Here is a 17,486-nt window from a genome sequence, read left to right on the forward strand (position 1 = left end):
AGATAGAACCATGATTTGTGATATACGTTATTATTATTTTTTTCTTTAAAGCATTAAAGTATTGTACCTATATCTATTACTTTTGTTTTACTTTTATGTATTTATTTATTTTCTAATTATTTATATTTATGCATTGAACTTCATTTATTTTTTTGAATTATTTTGAAGATTAGTAAAAAATTTTATTGTATATATTTATGCGTTTTGTTTTAACATTTCTCTTTTGAACTATGGACTTTAAATGTATTTATTTATTTTTCTTTAAAGTTTATTGTATCTTTTTCTATTTTTTTTATATCATTACGATTTTTATGACTTAATTTTTTTATAAGTAACATTTTTTTAGATTTAAATTTAAATGTATATGTATATTTGTATATATTTATGCATTTTCAATTTTCAATTCAGAAACATAAACTACTAGATAGAGAAAAATAACAAATATAGATTCATAAATAGATAATAAATAAATAGAAATGAAGGCTTTGTCCCAGGCTTAAATAAACTCATCGGTCTGTTATCTAGTCTCCCTCACAGTAATTTAAATATCTGTGTGTTCGAAAATATATGGTAAATCAGATTTTTTACTCTTTATCTATCTCATTTTCTTTAAAATTCCTGGCCCTAAAGTTCTTCCATATAAAGCAGCGGAAACTATAAAATATTATGACTTTCTAGGGTACATTTACTCCTGTATAAACTGATGGAACTATGGTATGACACTAAATTACCTGTTAGTTATAACCAGTAGTTGACACATAAAAGCAGATCAGTAAAAGTCCTTGTGTTCTGTTTGCAGTCTGTGTCTTTGCACATAAAGAGGAGCTAAGGCTTTAAGATTAATTAAAGAAAGAATCAATACTGTTTAGATTATTTAGAGCTGTTTCATAAACAGCACTCGGTGTCTTTTCTGTAATTTTTTTCTGTACGTGTTATGAATCAAACTGGAGGCAGATCTGGAGAAGGGAAATAATGAAACGACAGGGGGAGGTTGGTGGGGCTTAATTATTTTGGCGTCACTGAGCAGTGTTGGTGTGTCATGTGACCTGGAAATCATTAGCCAATTAACTAACCCCTTTTCCTGCTCTGTGGCTGCGAAGTCAGGGACACGTTGGCAGAATGGATTACAAAAAAAGGCGTTAGTAACAGAAAAAAAGGCGTTAGTAACAGAAAATGCTGAAGTATGTTTTCAAAGACTCTCAGCTGAATCATGAATGATGGGTGAAGTGGTATTATTGTGCAGCTCTGAAGTCCCTCATTTTTATGTTAACCAAACAGTGATTAGATTTCACATCACGCTCCAACTAAGCCCTGCAGCACTGGTTCCATAGCACCCATGTCTCACACACACACACACACACACACACACACACACACACACACACACACACACACACACACACACACACACACACACACACACACACACACACACACACTCAGGTTTATTTCATTGGCGTACTCTTATCTAATCACATAAGTCACAAACTCTTGTTAGTGTACACTAACAGTTAAAACAATATTGTCCAGTCCATCCTGAGTTTATGTCATCAAATTTAGGATTCTTTTAACACGACAGGTGTGATTCACTGTTTATGTGAGTTGAACCAATCAGAGCTTAGAGACAAATATTGAGGTCAATTCGTTTCAAAACACGGGGCTCTTCATTCCTCCGGCTTCAAGCTGCAAAGTTTAATGACTTCTCACTCACAGATGGATCCCAGACTGAGATCACATCGTAAAACCTCAACTCAGGAGGTTTATGTAGGTAACACACAAGTCCGAGAGCATGCTGCAAAACCTGCTGCACTGGCTCTACGTCCACACAGAGCTTCAAACATGCTGCTGCCTCTACGGACCAAAAAACCCAACCAACTCCAGGACTGAAATCTTAAATTCAGAGAGTAAGAACATTTTATCTTCTCCAAACATCATCCCCTACTCTCTGGGTGTCAGCTCCTTCTGCATATGTAGTTGTATAGTATCGTATTGCATCGTGTTGTGTAGCATCGTGTTGTGTAGCATCGTGTTGTGTAGCATCATGTTGTGTAGCATCGTGTTGTGTAGCATCGTGTTGTGTAGCATCGTGTTGTGTAGCATCATGTTGTGTAGCATCGTGTTGTGTAGTATCATGTTGTGTAGTATCATGATTTGTCGTGTAGTATCGTGTCGTGTAGTATCATGTTGTGTAGTATCGTGTCGTGTAGTATCATGTTGTGCAGTATCCTGTTGTGCAGTATCCCGTTGTGTAGTATCCTGTTGTGTAGTACCATGTTGTGCAGTATCCTGTTGTGTAGTATCATGTTGTGTAGTATTGTGGCGTGTAGTATCATGTTGTGTAGTATCATGTTTTGTCGTGTAGTATCGTGTCGTGAAGTATCTTGTTGTGTAGTATCTTGTTGTGTAGTATCCTGTTGTGTAGTATCTTGTTGTGTAGTATCTTGTTGTGTAGTATCATGTTGTGCAGTATCGTGTTGTGTAGTATCCTGTTGTTTAGTATCATGTTGTGCAGTATCCTGTTGTGTAGTATCATGTTGTGCAGTATCCTGTCGTGTAGTATCCTGTTGTGAAGGATCATGTTGTGCAGTATCCTGTTGTGTAGTATCATGTTGTGCAGTATCCTGTTGTGTAGTATCATGTCGTGTAGTATCCTGTTGTGTAGTATCATGTTTTGTCTTGTAGTATCGTGTCGTGTAGTATCGTGTTGTGTAGTATCTTGTTGTGTAGTATCATGTTGTGCAGTATCCTGTTGTGTAGTATCCTGTTGTGTAGTATCATGTTGTGCAGTATCCTGCTGTGTAGTATCCTGTTGTGTAGTATCATGTTGTGCAGTATCCTGCTGTGTAGTATCATGTTGTGCAGTATCTTGTTGTGTAGTATCATGTTGTGCAGTATCCTGTTGTGTAGTATCCTGTTGTGTAGTATCATGTTGTGCAGTATCCTGCTGTGTAGTATCATGTTGTGCAGTATCCTGTTGTGTAGTATCATGTTGTGCAGTATCCTGTTGTGTAGTATCCTGTTGTGTAGTATCGTTTCGTATAGTTTCTTGTCGTGCAGTATCCTGTTGTGTAGTATCATGTTGTATAGTGTCCTGTTGTGTAGTATCATGTTGTGTAGTGTCCTGTTGTGTAGTATCATGTTGTGTAGTGTCCTGTTGCGTAGTATCGTTTCGTATAGTTTCTTGTCGTGCAGTATCCTGTTGTGTAGTATCATGTTGTATAGTGTCCTGTTGTGTAGTATCATGTTGTGTAGTGTCCTGTTGTGTAGTATCATGTTGTGTAGTGTCCTGTTGCGTAGTATCGTTTCGTATAGTTTCTTGTCGTGCAGTATCCTGTTGTGTAGTGTCGTGTCGTGTAGTATCTTGTTGTGCAGTATCCTGTTGTGTAGTATCCTGTTGTGTTGTATCATGTCGTGTAGTATCCTGTCGTGTTGTATCTTGTTGTGTAGTATCCTGTTGTGTTGTATAGTATTGGAACCTGTCATATTGTGACCTGTCATGTCGCTTCTTGTCTTGTTGTATTAATTTGGCTGTTTTATAAACATAAGCTTTATGTATTTAATTACAAACTGTTCTTTTTACTCTTTAAATTGTATTGTTATTATTTTTACATACATGCTTTTACTTCTTTTCTGCTTGCCATGTCCTATTGTTGTATCAGATGTGTTTTATTTATTTATTTATTTTAGACCCCTTGAGCCACCAACAAGCTAGAAACTGCTCCTCCTGGGGTCCACATAACTCTTCCTGTGTTCCTGTGTGGTCTTATACCCTTACTGAAAAAACTATAAGTCCCAATAAACTGAATGCTCATTATGACCTTGTCAAAAGGAGAAGTTATTGTTTGGTTGATTTATCAGATCATCTCTACTGTAAAAGAAAATATAGCAGGGGGACAATGGATGGATCATCATTTGCTGATGATGATGTGTTGATTTTCCATCAAATTAACATTCTGTATTGTTCTTCTTTGGCAGGCTTTGATTACTGAATATATTTTTGGAATAAAATATCTTATAACGTGACTCACCGGATCTGCAGGTCCACAGAAGTCTCTGAACGACTTTGGTGTGTCAGTGCCATGGATCTCCAGAACCATACAGGGTCCAGAACACAGCTCGGTCACCATGTTCTGCGGGAAGAGATGAAACACAAGAACTATAATATACTACAACTAACCTCCTGACACGTGGTGAGATTCTGACACGTGGTGAGATTCTGACACGTGGTGAGATTCTGACACTTTTCTCAATCTTCAGGAAAGATAAGAGAGGGTTTATGTTTTTATCATGTAAAGTAACAGCTTGCAGAGCATTGATGCAGGCACTTGCTATGATGGCAAAACAACGTAGTGTTTATACTCACAGGATACTCTGTGACAACACCTTTGTAAACTTCATAGAACTCTTCTGCATTTGCCCGGTCGACATTGAACTGTGAAAAGGACACATCAGAAATTAAAAAAACAGGCGCATCATGAAATAATGATAACAGAACAGGATAGGACTTTTGATCATAACCATAAAAATGAAAAACTAATGGAAGAGTTTTAAGGATTTGGGAAACATAACTGAACAAAGGCATGAACAGCTCACATGCACACCCTCTGTTCATAAACGAACAACACTCAGCGTGTGGTTTCACTGATTAATCCCTATTGATTGTTTTTGCCCTACTACCCAGAATGCACATCTCGTGTGGTAAAACAAATGGCTCGTAAGAGGTCACTGTCTGCAGCTGTGACGCTGACTTTACATATGAGGTCAGATTGGATTAGAGTAGATCAATACAGGGCACATATTGGTTACACAGTAGAGTAAAGAGATATAGTATATGGTTACATGAGCACATAAGTCATATGCATGATTCAAGTTAGCAAAGTAAAGAGTACATCTTCTATTGAAGTTCTTTAAATGTGTGGTGGATTCACAAAGACAAAGAAACTGCAAAGTGTTACCATCTGAAGGGCGGAGATCTCAAATCCAGCTGCAGATATGGAGTTCAGGATCTTTCCGGTCAGACCTGTGAACATATCAGCGTTGTCATATCTAACAGATTCTCCAGCTGAGAAACAGATCCACCTTTAAGATTGCAGAAATGATGTTTTTGAGACTAGTAATGATTTTAGAGAAGGACAATCCAGTTTTGTCTGAAGTGGTCGTCAATAATGGAGATGTCTGACCTGGAAAACCTTCAAATGTCCTCAAAAAGGCTGCTTTCATCTACAAATCACATTAATCAATAACATGTTAGACTAATGAAATAGATTACAGAACATAACAGGGGTAGCACTATCAGACACTGGTATCCACATCCGAATGATTCACTGATTTATCAACTAGTTTTAATCTGAATGGAGCCTTAATCTACAAAATGAACATGAAGATGTCTGAGACTGTTGACTCTTTAGTAAGACGTTTACTAAGGTAACAAATAGTTTCTCATCTAGCCTTACATGATTGGTCTAAGCAAACATTGGAGTCTCCCCCTGCTGGACATTAGGGATCTAGGTGTCAGGTGTAAAAACTCGTGCTTTGGCTCCATTTTTAAACCAAGAGGTAATGTCTGTTTCTTATTCAGTAAGTCTGCTCTCAAAACAACATTTTTAAACAGTTTTTGGGTGCACCACCATTTGCTCATCCAGCTGCATTACATACTTTTCCCTTACTCATTCCCCCTCTGCCTGTTGACACTGTGGCAAAAACATTAGTATGGTCTCAGGCTGGACTTGAGAGTGGGGAAATAATGACAGTTACAGCCAAATTCCACCAGATCCGTGTACGGTCAGTCTCTGATCCGTCACGGCACTGGAGTTGAGAGGTATCAAGCGGCAACCTCCGGTCTCAAAATATGAAGCCCATGCGGAAGTGTTAGAAACTGCAATTCATCGAGTATCCGCTTGAGACTGGCTGCAGAAACACCAGAAACCACATACACACCCATTCAAAGCTCATTCCTCTATCTGCACACACTGTACGGGGGATGAACTTTTTTCTAACGTGACGGTTCAGAAGATATTAAGATTACGAGTTTTTGCCCAAATAAGGACATGACTGACTTGACTGACAGGCGGGAACACATAGCTGTTGGCTAGGAGGCTCAAACTCCGCCTTTTTACGTCACACTTTTTTGGTTGAGTTCAGTATTTCCAATATGGCTGCCGCCACCGATTGGCTTCAAAACAGCGCTCAGGAACAGATGGGTGACGTCACGGATACTACGTCCATTATTTATACAGTCTATGGTTTCTATTCTAGTCAATGTTTTAACTCTTCCTGAATCTCCTCTGTTGCGTTCCAGCTGGGTCTCTGATCCGGCAGGTCGGAGTCCTCCGGATCAGATACACAAGACTTCTATTTTAGCCGGATGCCGGAGCACGACGCATCAATCTCAACAGAGCAGATGGAGCGGGACAGGAAGTCAGGTTTTCACCAAAACAAAATGAAAACATCCGGTTAATTTTCAGAATAAAACACTCTGTTATCACCAGATCGTATTTCACTTAACTACAACAACAAACCGTCATGATGAGCGGAGCCAGGCCTGGAGTCAACAGGTCAGAGGTTTTCAGAGGACCAGAAAGACAACATGGATGAGGAGAGGAGGAGGAGAATCCTTGATTCAGTGATTACTGCGGGAAATCCTTGGTCAGTGTCTAGTCTTTGTTCCTTCAGTATGAGCTTTATAAGCTTAGTGAGTCATATATTGACACATATCAGGACAGATATACACTTGGCACCACATGGTAGAGTAATATTATCGAACTATCTATCCCTCAACGTGGTTTTAACCAGATAACTTCATTAGCAGGAGTCAAATGATCAAAATAGCATCATAAGTCATATGGTTATTGGCCGTCCTCCTCATCAGAAATGCTATCATTTGTTACAACAACCTCTGATTGCAGCATCTCCTTGAACGAGAGAACTCTGAGATTGTCTTACACATGTCCCGTCTATTAGAGGAGAGGAGGAGACATTATTTTGGTCCACACAATCGACACTTCAGAGAGCGAGATACAGAGCTGCACCTCCTGTCACTGCGGCCGTACATTACTGTGGAAATGGTAGAGCCACAGTGACGAAGGTGCACGGTGACAGTGAAGGTCAGACTGCTGCAGACACACGTAATTGAAAGAGGGCGCCAGTCTCTTAATCTCACTCTGCCATCCTGATAAAAAGTAGCCCGTCGTGTACTCGCCAGGCAGGATCCTGCTGCTGTACATTCTCTGTGTATTCTAAATGCTGGTGTGGGAGAAGGTGTGGTTCACTGTGTGGTTCACTGTGTGCTTCACTGTGTTCTTCAGCATGTGATGGTGATTCTGCCTCTCAATTGTCTAATCTTTCAGTCTCAGATCGGTCTGTGCATTAGGTAAGTAACCACCTCCAGAGTCCTCTGTGACCTCCCCAGGCAGCCGTCTGCCTCGGATAGGTACGCGCTCAACACAGCTCCCAAAAGCAGCTGGTGCTGTTGCTAGGAGATCCTATTCTGGGTGCCTGGCAACAGAAGCTTCTCTATTCCAGTCATGTCTGAGCGTTTCCAGTCGCTACGTCCTTTGTCATGTCTGTGATTGGCTGTGAGCTGAACACGTAGCTGCAGCGTAATCAGGCATCATACATGATCCTCTATGGAAATCAAAGGCAGCACTGGACACGCTGACTTTCCAGTTCAGGCTCAGTCAGCCAAACCCTTCAGACTGGGATGCTATTTATAGCTCAGACAGAGGGTCCCCCCTCACGGCTGCAGGTACATGTTTTGTTGTCTCATTAAAACAGAGGCAGAGCTGTAATTTAAGCAGCTTTTGACCCCTCACACTATGCTAATTCACACCCTCATAATCAGGCATGAAGCTGAAAATGTACAGAGACAGACTCGTTCTTCTTGCTCTGATTTTAGATTTAACCTTTGAAGTTTGTTGTAGGACTTTGTACAAGAACGAGGACTGAAAATGAACCAAGTCTGGCAGATGTGTGCCTTGAAGATGCATAAATCTCCTCTAGCTGTTCACAGAGGGTACTGAAGACAAATCACAGCTGGTTCAAGCTACTACAGAATCCAGTTTGATTGGAAGGACTTTGATGATAGATTTGAAATGGTCGATCATCTGTTTACAACACGGGGTTGTCAGTGACATCTTTTAAATCTCTTCTTTAAAAACCCATTTTTACAGACTTGCTTTAATGTGACTTCATCCTTCTAACTGCTTTCACTTCTATTTTATTATCATTTTTAGTTTTTATCAAACTAATTCATTCTTTTATATTTTATTTGACTAGTTATTGTTTTAATTTATTTGTATTTTTTTTCATTGATTATTTTAAAATTCTTAATTGATCCTTTTTAACTTTTTCTAATTTTCCCGATGTGATGTTGTCCTCTCATTCTGAAAACCTATTTTATTGTCTCTATAATGCTTTTATTTATTTACCCATTTTTATCTACTTTATTTATTTATTCTTATTTATCCTTGATTATTTTAACCCACTTTAAATTAAAATTTTAATGTAATTTTTAATATATTTCTAATTTTCCTTTTCTTTTCTGTTTTATCATATTTGTCATTTTAATTGTGTTCTTTTATGCCTGTCTGAATGTCTCCAATGCTTTTAATGTTTTAATGTAAAGCACATTGAGTTGCCCTCGTGTATGAAATGCGCTATACAAATAAAGCTGCCTTGCCTTGCCTTGCCTTACCTTGAAAAACCTATTAAACAATGATTTACTGGTCTATTGTCACACCACTTCATTCTGTTTAGTTTACATGTATTCTTTTTAACCTCACTTTGTATTCTGCATTCTTTAAATTCCCCCTTCCTGTCTGTCAAAAGGTTTACTTTATCTGAACCATGCTTTGTTTGTCAAAGCACTTTGTAAACATTTGTTTTTAAAGGTACAATACAAATAGTCATTATTATTATTATTATTACAATTTTAATATCTGTGTTAATGAAGTTATCATTAAAAACTGTTATATTGTGGACAGTGTGGCTGTGCATAACTCAGACTCTCAGACATTTTAAACAACACTAAACAGGGTCATATGTTATCTTATGCAGGAGGAAGTAACTAATTACTTCCAACAATCATGTTACTGTAACTTTTCAAATCATTCCCTTACTTGTATTTCAGTCATTTCTGGGTGAAGTACTGAACTTCTCTATATTTCACACTGCATCTGTCGTCAAGCAAACAGGACCTGAGCTCTCTAACTGCTGGCTGATTGGCTGATGTCTACCACCTGACAGTCAGTTACACTAACCTGTAGTGGGAGGGAGGATCAAGTATGTCCGTGCTGGGATCACAGCAGGAAACACTTTAGTAAAACTGGGAATATATTCATAGATTTGTCCTCTTCGGGTCAAGAGCTCATCAGCAGAACACGTCCTTTACAAAACAAGCGCCACAGTGAAACAGGATGCGAGCTATACAACCTGATTCCCACCAGAATGAGACAATTTACAGCCTCCATACAGCCGGCCCTGACTCCAGGGCAGAGGGAGCATCTGCAAAATGCAACTCCAATTCACCCTGGATAGGTGTCACGTCAACAAAATCCCCTCACACATTTATGGTCTCCTTTTGGTCATACTCTGATAATTAGCTTAGGGAAATATGCTTTTATACATCTATAAATCATGACCCCACACCCCAGGGTTAAAAGTAAGTAATACATTTCAGATTAAGTACTTTAACTGGATCACATTTACAGACGGGCAAGCAGCAACCTCTGGTCTTCAAATATGATGCCCGTGCAGAAGTATTAAAAGCTGCAGTTCATCGAGTGTCCACTTGAGGCTGGCTGCAGAAACACCAGAAACCACATACACATCCATTCAAAGAAGACGATCTTTACAGCAGAAATGAACATGTTTACAGCCTGGTACAAAAAACAGTTTAGGTCTGAATAGCTCATTTCTCTATCTGAAAGGGAGTTGAATTTTTTCACAACTCTGTATTTTGGAAGATATTAAACTTACGAGTTTTGCCCAAATAAGGACGTGGCTGACTTGATTGACAGGCGGGAACACTGTAGCTGTTAGCAAAAAAGGCTAAAGGCCCACCTCTTTAGCATGATTGGCTTCAAAACAGCGCTCAGGAACAGATGGGTGACATCACGGATACTACGTGCTTTTTTTACACAGTCTATGCAGTGGGGTAGTTTTACTTCTGTATCTGTACTTTCACATGAGTAGAATAATTAAGCACTCTCCCATCCCTGATCTTATGATACTGTCAGAAAGGTGGTGTGATGTGATAATTATCTAATTGTAAGAAAATTGTGTTTGCACCCATTACCACATGAACAAGACCTGCCACAACGTGAATCCTGCATGAGATCTGAATAAAAGAAAATTAATAATGACTTACGTATTACAGAAATGCAGTCTAGATTTAAATCCATCACAGTCTCACTTGAATAAATCATATTGATTGTAATGACACTTCCTGAATATTTGAATCAAAAAAATAAATTTAAATTGGGTTTCAGTCAATCTTGCTATAACATTTTGCAATTACATTTTTTCAGAATTAACTTGGTTTCCTTCTTTCCTCTCACTGCTTTTTGTCCCATAGTTTAATATTTAATGTGTTTTTTCATTTGTCAAGCAATTTGGGCGGCATCGATGCATGAAAGGTGTAATGTGAATAATGTGTTCATTAAATGTGCCGCCTGTTCATTTTAAGCAGTGTGATAAAATCTGCATCTTTCAGCAAAATGTGTTTAATGTTTAAAAAAAAATATGAGCAAAGTTAAGATAGAAGTAGTCATCAGAATTGAGTGCAGAATTATAATACTGCATACTAAAGGTGTACTGATATTTATTTCACCCCCAGGAAAGCACTGTCTGCTTCAACTAGACCAGAGTCTAGTTGAAGCAGGAGCACAGAGAGGTGTGTGGGCTGGTTTTGTACGGTCACGAAAACTCAGATATGGCCTTCAGTGGAAATGTTACAATATTTATTTTACCTTGATAGTAAAATAAGAAGTAGAGTGATGTAAAACAAACAAGCTGTGTGAGTCAACGAGCAGAAAGTTACAGCCTGTCTAAAGACAGTGAAAAACTTCATGAGACACAAGTTAAAAAGACACAAGAGAAATGAGGCACTTCAAAAACTCCCAGCTCTTCTACTCTACATTAATAACCAGCAGAAGTTAAAACATATATAACCTTGCACAGATGTTTTGGAGGAATTTCATTCGGCACCTGATTGTGAGTCCAAAAGTTGCACAAGTTTGCCCTACGGCAAATCAAAACATGCCCAAACTACCAAGGCTTTTTTTTAATGGGTCCTCTCTCATGGAGCATTCTCACGACAGAAACTTCAACTTGTTGCAGCAGGAAAGGCTCACGTGTCGCTCCAGAAACAACATCCAGGGTGGCTTCATTTCATTAAGGTGTGGTGAAAAAAACATAAAAGAAAGCAGTGTGCACAAACCCAGGGTCCTGGCACACCTTCCTTTCATACAGGTATTATGAATGTTATTTTGGCATGTGAAAACGTCTTGATGAGAAGAGCAGGAGCGAAATAACCTCTCACTCATTTATTACAAATATTAATGGCTTCATTTTAGCTGAGTCCTTTACTTAATGTGTGTTGCTTCATTTATCAAACACAGCCAGCAAGACTCACTCAATCAAAATATCATCTCAGCCCACACTGTTTATTCAGATTATTCTGTTTGTTGAAATATGAGAGGAGTCCGTTACGTTATATAAGGCAATGATGTTGAATAAGCACTGTGAGGCGTACACAGAGCCGTTCAAGACCTCTGTGCTTCACTTTGGGGTCTTTTTTCACCCTCGCATAACCACCCATTCACTATACATCATCCCTTTCTCAGCAAAAACTTTGCTTCATCACACTGCGACTATGAGCCATCATGAATCTCAATCATGAGGCGAAAAGATCTCATTTGAAGAAGTCCAAGAACGACTGCACCAAAAAGATGTATTAATGATTTACTCCTTCAAGAAACACACATTTTTGTTTTATTTTATTAATAACACCTTTTTTATTTTGTATTATTATTATTATTATTATTATTATTATTATTATTATTATTATTATTATTGTTATCATTATTGTTATTACTATTAATTACTATTAATTACTATTATTATTATTACTACTATTATTATTATTATTTATTGTTATCATTATTGCTATTACTATGAATTACTATTATTATTATTACTATTATTATTATCATTATTGTTATTATTATTATTATTGTTACTATTATTATTTTTACTATTATCATTATTATTATTTATTGTTATCATTATTGCTATTACTATCAATTACTATTATTATTATTATTGTTATCATTATTGTTCTTACTTTTAGTTACTATAATTATTATTATTATTATTACTATTATTATTATTATTATTGTTATTATTATTATTATTGTTATTATTATTATTATTATCGTTATTATTACTTCATATCATACAAAATATATAAAATTGTTTTCGTTTCTCATTAATACATATATGTGTATTCATGTATATATGTGTAAAATTAATTTGTTTATTTTTTATATTTTTGGTATTGCAGCAAATTTAGGTATAATTTTTGTTGTAATTGTGATAATAGTGATAATTATTGTTATTATCATTAAGTTTCTGTTTGTTTGTTTTTGTATAAATTATTTATTTATTTATTTTTATTTTCTTGTTATTATTTAATAATTTTATTGTCTTATTTTTATCGTTATATGACATTGTCAATTACAAGTGTTCAACACAATTGTCAAACTCTGTCAAAAAGTTCTAACAAAGAAAGTTCATTTAAAAAAAAGCAACACAAACATTAGGGCTTTGTGACAACACATAATTATTTAACTGCAGCATATTACACTAAGTATAAATATTAAATGTAGTACATAGGAACAAAAGTATGAAGACAGGCTTTTTAAGACCAAAACTACAAGTATCAGCGAGGTGTAGAGGTGCTTTGAAAGTCACCAGATGTCACTGTGTTTGCTGGGTTATCATATTATTCATTACATTATTATTAATTTATTTAAAGCTGTAGTTTGTAGGATAGGGGTAAAAAAAAACCTGCACTTTGTGCTGTATTTCACAAAAAAGTCATAACACTGATCAACAGCTGTCAATAAATGAGGTATTCTGAGATTATGGCGAGATCTCTGTATTTTCCTATGCCTCTGTATCCAGCAATCTATAAATTCCAATCGCTCCCGTCAGCTCTGACCAATCACAGCCAATCTCCTGATTTTACCTCTTACATTGTCCTGATTGAGCGTGCACTACAATCTGTTTGTGGGCGGGGCTTACAGGAGCAGAGAGAGGAGGAGGGGTGTAGTGAGAGGGAAATCTGGTGTGGAGGGATATTGTGTTGACATTCGAAGTCTCTCCCTGAACTGATGTTTATTCCAGGACTACCAACAGCAGCTTTAAAGGGACAGAACGTAGTAACCAGCATAGCATATGCCAGAGTCAGCCATAGGGCTAATTTTCATTTGCAGTCCCCGGCAGGTTAAAACAGAATTCATAAGTAAAGATATCATAAAGACTTCAGCCGTACATCACGATGTCTTACTTGATTTATAACCTCTGCAGAAATATTCCTTCATGGTATGAGTTTATGGTCTCAACCGGGAGTTTTTTGTCTTAGTGCTCAACCTAAACTTTCCATCCTGTAAAGAGTATAATGTGGGGGCGCCGTTGGCCTAGCAGTCTAAGTGCACCCCCCATGTACAGAGGCTATAGCCCTAGTCACAGAGGTCGCTGGTTCGATTCCAGCCTCAATCATTTCCTGCATGTCCTCCACCGCTCTCTGCTCCCCACATTTCCTGTCTCCATCCAATAAAGGTGAAAATGCCCAAAAATACGACTTTAAAATTAAAAAAAGAAAAAAAAAGAGTAAACTGTGCTGAGGAAGGAGTGAGTGACTTTAACAAGTTGTGACACAACGATTTGTCAACCAGGATAGAGATGGAACAACCAGTGTCCACCATTTTCCCTGTATTGCCTTTTATGTTTTTCTTTTGTTGATTTTGTAAAGCACCTTGTGACCTCTGTTCGTGAGAGGTGCTCTATAAATAAATCTTACTTACTTACTTACTTTTGACCACATATGGGCTACGATGAGACTAAGATGTCCTCTGACAAAATACCAAAGTTAAGGCCTCAAGTATGACTTCAAGAAAACAGGTGCCATCAGAGTGACTATGGACACTGGTCTCAACGTTAACCGGACCTAAAGCTGATGTATGCAATCATCTCAGTTTAGGATGTTAGCGTGATAGGATTAAACAAGCAGTAAAGATGAATTTGATTTATAGAGGGACCACGGTGTTCCTGTTCGTCCCGACGAGCAGCGTTCGGTCTTATTTGTCCAGAACAACCAGTGCAGGTCTCTCCTCAGTCAACAACAGTCTGTGTGCGTACAGCTCTGTCCAGAGAATTTCACATTTCACAGGTCAGAGCTCTGGAGGCATGCTCCATGAAGAGGGATCAGAGCAGGGATTTGGAAAAACCCAAAGCCACATTTGGTAACCATGTTGTGCCTCCATGTGACACAAACACATCAACAGCCAAGAGCGAGGAGGAGAAACAATTACACTGATATAATCTGAGCAACTGCATCACTTATGAGTCTATCAACACAGAGTAAAGGACTCGCATATTTCAGACTGGAGATCTCACAAATACAGGGTTTCTGAGACCAACGCCAGGATCAATTTGAGAGGGATAAAATTCACCCATCACTACTATGACGGATGATAAAATGAATTTTGAGCTAGGATGAAAGTAGTGCTTTTTCATGTTTATTTTGCAGTGATTTTCTACAAATATGGCTCTGCTAAGATACACAGGAGGCTTCTTTCTAAAACAAATACACATTTTCAAGAGTTTTGTCATTGGGAACTGTGACAATTTACAAGGTATAAAAGAAAAAGTCCTGAAAGTGTTGCTGGTGGGCGCTCTGCTGGACAAACTATGGGATGACACCAAATTGAAGTCACCGCAGACATTGCTTTCTGCATTTAATGCTCTTTAAAAAGACACCTTTGACAATCAAATGCATGTACAATAAGCCCATAAAGGCAAGCTACAAATCTGCAGTCAGCTCAGATGAATAAATGTCATATGCGTCGGTATAAACAGGTGTATGTACCTACCTTCTGATATGGCGTGAGGCTTTATGATGCAGCATGTGCAGTCTGTGTAGAGGGCTGTATTTGATGGACCGTGGCCAATCGTGGAAGGGAAAAAAAATTCGAGCTCCTGAAACAAACAGAAGAAAACACTTTATTACTCAGGATGGTTTCATGAATGGAAAGCATCGACTGTAAGAGTACATGTGAACATGAATGAGCTTCCAGACGAGCTTCATATTCTTACTCTAGCCGCTGCAGCAACTGTGTCTGAGCCGTGGCCAACATTTTTGACGCCATCTGTTCCAAACTGGGCACGGACACTCTGCGGCGCCTCCTTCCGTGCCACAGCGGAGTCTGCAGGTCCCAGGAGCCTCCTCCAGATAGACATGGCCTCATCACCCACCAGCTCCATGGCAACCACAGGGCCTGAGGACACAAACTGCACCAGGTTGCTGCAAAATAGAGCAGAGGCAGAGTAAGTCATCCATGTGTGTTGAGATCTCACCAGCAGCAGGCCAGCTGTGTTGAATATGTTCAAATGTCACCACAATGTCATTATGCACAGGTTTCTCTTAATGATGGGGGCCAGGTATCAGAACAGCAGTCTGCTGGCTCACAGCTGCACAAACCTGGTAAATCATTCACAGACACTCACTTAAAGATCGGCTTTGACTGATGTTCTGCATAAAAGTCTGCCGCTTGGCTCCTGTAAGAAAACCACAAAGCATGAAGTTAATGAGTGGCTAAATGATCTCAGGTATGACATGTGAACACCGTGTCCTAAACTACTCACAAGAACATTTACAGCAGCCTGTTAGCTCTCTGCTGTTCACCTCATGAGGAGCATTACTAGGTATTAAATATTAGTTTCTAATTAGTCTGAAAATGAGGCTGGAGTTTTGAAATAAAATATCGTGGTACAAAAACAAAAAAGGATTTCTGTTTCCTGATTGGTCCGTGAGTTTCAATTCAGATGCAGCCCAAAGTGCTTCACAAAAGAACAGAGAGACAGAAAACAACAGCAAGAGGTAGAAGTGGAAAGGGAAGTAATACAAAATACTTAAAAAATAAAATCATGGCGATCAAATCAGTAAAGTAAAATCAGAGAAGTATCAGAAAAAAAAAATAAAAAAAAACAATGGCTGTTTTGGCATTGTGATGTCAATCTCTCGTCTGACTCTTACTCTGAATAAATAAAAATTTCAAATAAGTAAAGACATAAATAAAATATTACAAAAATATAAAAATGTATGACTTAAAGGCTTAAATTTGACTAATTTCAGACCAACTTAATAAAGAAAACTCCCTCTACATACCTCCCAAAGCACATAATAAGCACATTAGAAGTCAGGGACAGAAATACAGTATATACTGAGAACAAGAAAACTCTCAAAACAATACAATTACATCTAAAAGGCACTTAAAAGAGAAAGAGACAACACGCTATAAAGAGTCTTGGTTCTGTTTCCATGTTTTTGAGGTGGAAGAGGCCTTATTGTGTAATTGTCTTCATGTGGCTGTTTAGGTCAGAGTCAATAATGAAACCAAGATTTCTGCACTGACTTCAGTACTTTCGTGTTATAGATTCAGGTTGGTTGAAGTTGTAGGAAAAGACAATGACTTCAGTATTTTATGTGTTCAGTAGAAGACAACTCTCTTGAATTCACTCACTTATTTGTTCAAAAAGACTTTGTTTTTGCTTTGTGGGGCTTGTGATCTAAAGTGAGTACTTCTAAAATCCTAACTTAATACTTGACATGATCTGTCTCAAGCTTTTAAATAATAGATAATACTAGTAAAATAAATGTCATGGTCTGACATAAAAAATAAACTTCATTAAGTTGAATTGTGATAACGTTATCAGCAAAGTATGACTAACATCAAGTCTTAAAGATAAAAAGCTTCTCTGCTCCCTGCTGTATCTGAGGCTGATACAGGCGTGATAATATAACTGCAGGATGAATGAGCACCTGATACACCCGTTAATTAAATGCCAAGCCTGTCTGCCACTCTGCCACTCTGTATGCCATATGTTCTCAACGTGTGTGAGGGAAAACAGAGTCATCCATCTGTTATTGTGAGCAAAACTGGCACCAAACTGCCTGCGACTCCTTCTCTGACAAGAGTTTGTCTGATAGAACAGAACGCAGTGACTCACGACATCATCGGGGGGCTTTGAACCTACCACGTGAGCTTTGTCATTTTGGCTTTGGTCACAATCAGGTTGGAGGAGTATATCGACTCAAGGATGTCTCCGATCTTGGTCACTACATCTGGTTTTATCAAGGCGAGGGTTCTGCAAACATGGAGAGACAAATTTAGAAACTGATCAAGTCTGACATGTGAGGTATA

At 38.1% G+C, this 17,486-nt stretch overlaps 1 protein-coding gene across 1 annotated transcript in view; it reads right to left on the reverse strand.

The window, feature by feature from the left end:
- Window positions 1-17,486, reverse strand: part of nme7 (NME/NM23 family member 7) — a 51,977-nt gene that overhangs the window by 24,858 nt on the left and 9,633 nt on the right. Inside the window, exons 4-10 of the mRNA XM_034701237.1 lie at window positions 17,320-17,430; window positions 15,790-15,840; window positions 15,379-15,586; window positions 15,156-15,261; window positions 4,956-5,020; window positions 4,364-4,432; window positions 4,029-4,130 (exon numbers count right to left, since the gene is read on the reverse strand). Of these exons, the coding sequence (XP_034557128.1) occupies window positions 4,029-4,130; window positions 4,364-4,432; window positions 4,956-5,020; window positions 15,156-15,261; window positions 15,379-15,586; window positions 15,790-15,840; window positions 17,320-17,430 (712 nt within the window). The remainder of the gene's footprint in view (window positions 1-4,028; window positions 4,131-4,363; window positions 4,433-4,955; window positions 5,021-15,155; window positions 15,262-15,378; window positions 15,587-15,789; window positions 15,841-17,319; window positions 17,431-17,486) is intronic.

The sequence above is a fragment of the Notolabrus celidotus genome, chromosome 2, assembly GCF_009762535.1.
Source record: "Notolabrus celidotus isolate fNotCel1 chromosome 2, fNotCel1.pri, whole genome shotgun sequence".
NCBI lineage: Eukaryota > Metazoa > Chordata > Actinopteri > Labriformes > Labridae > Notolabrus > Notolabrus celidotus.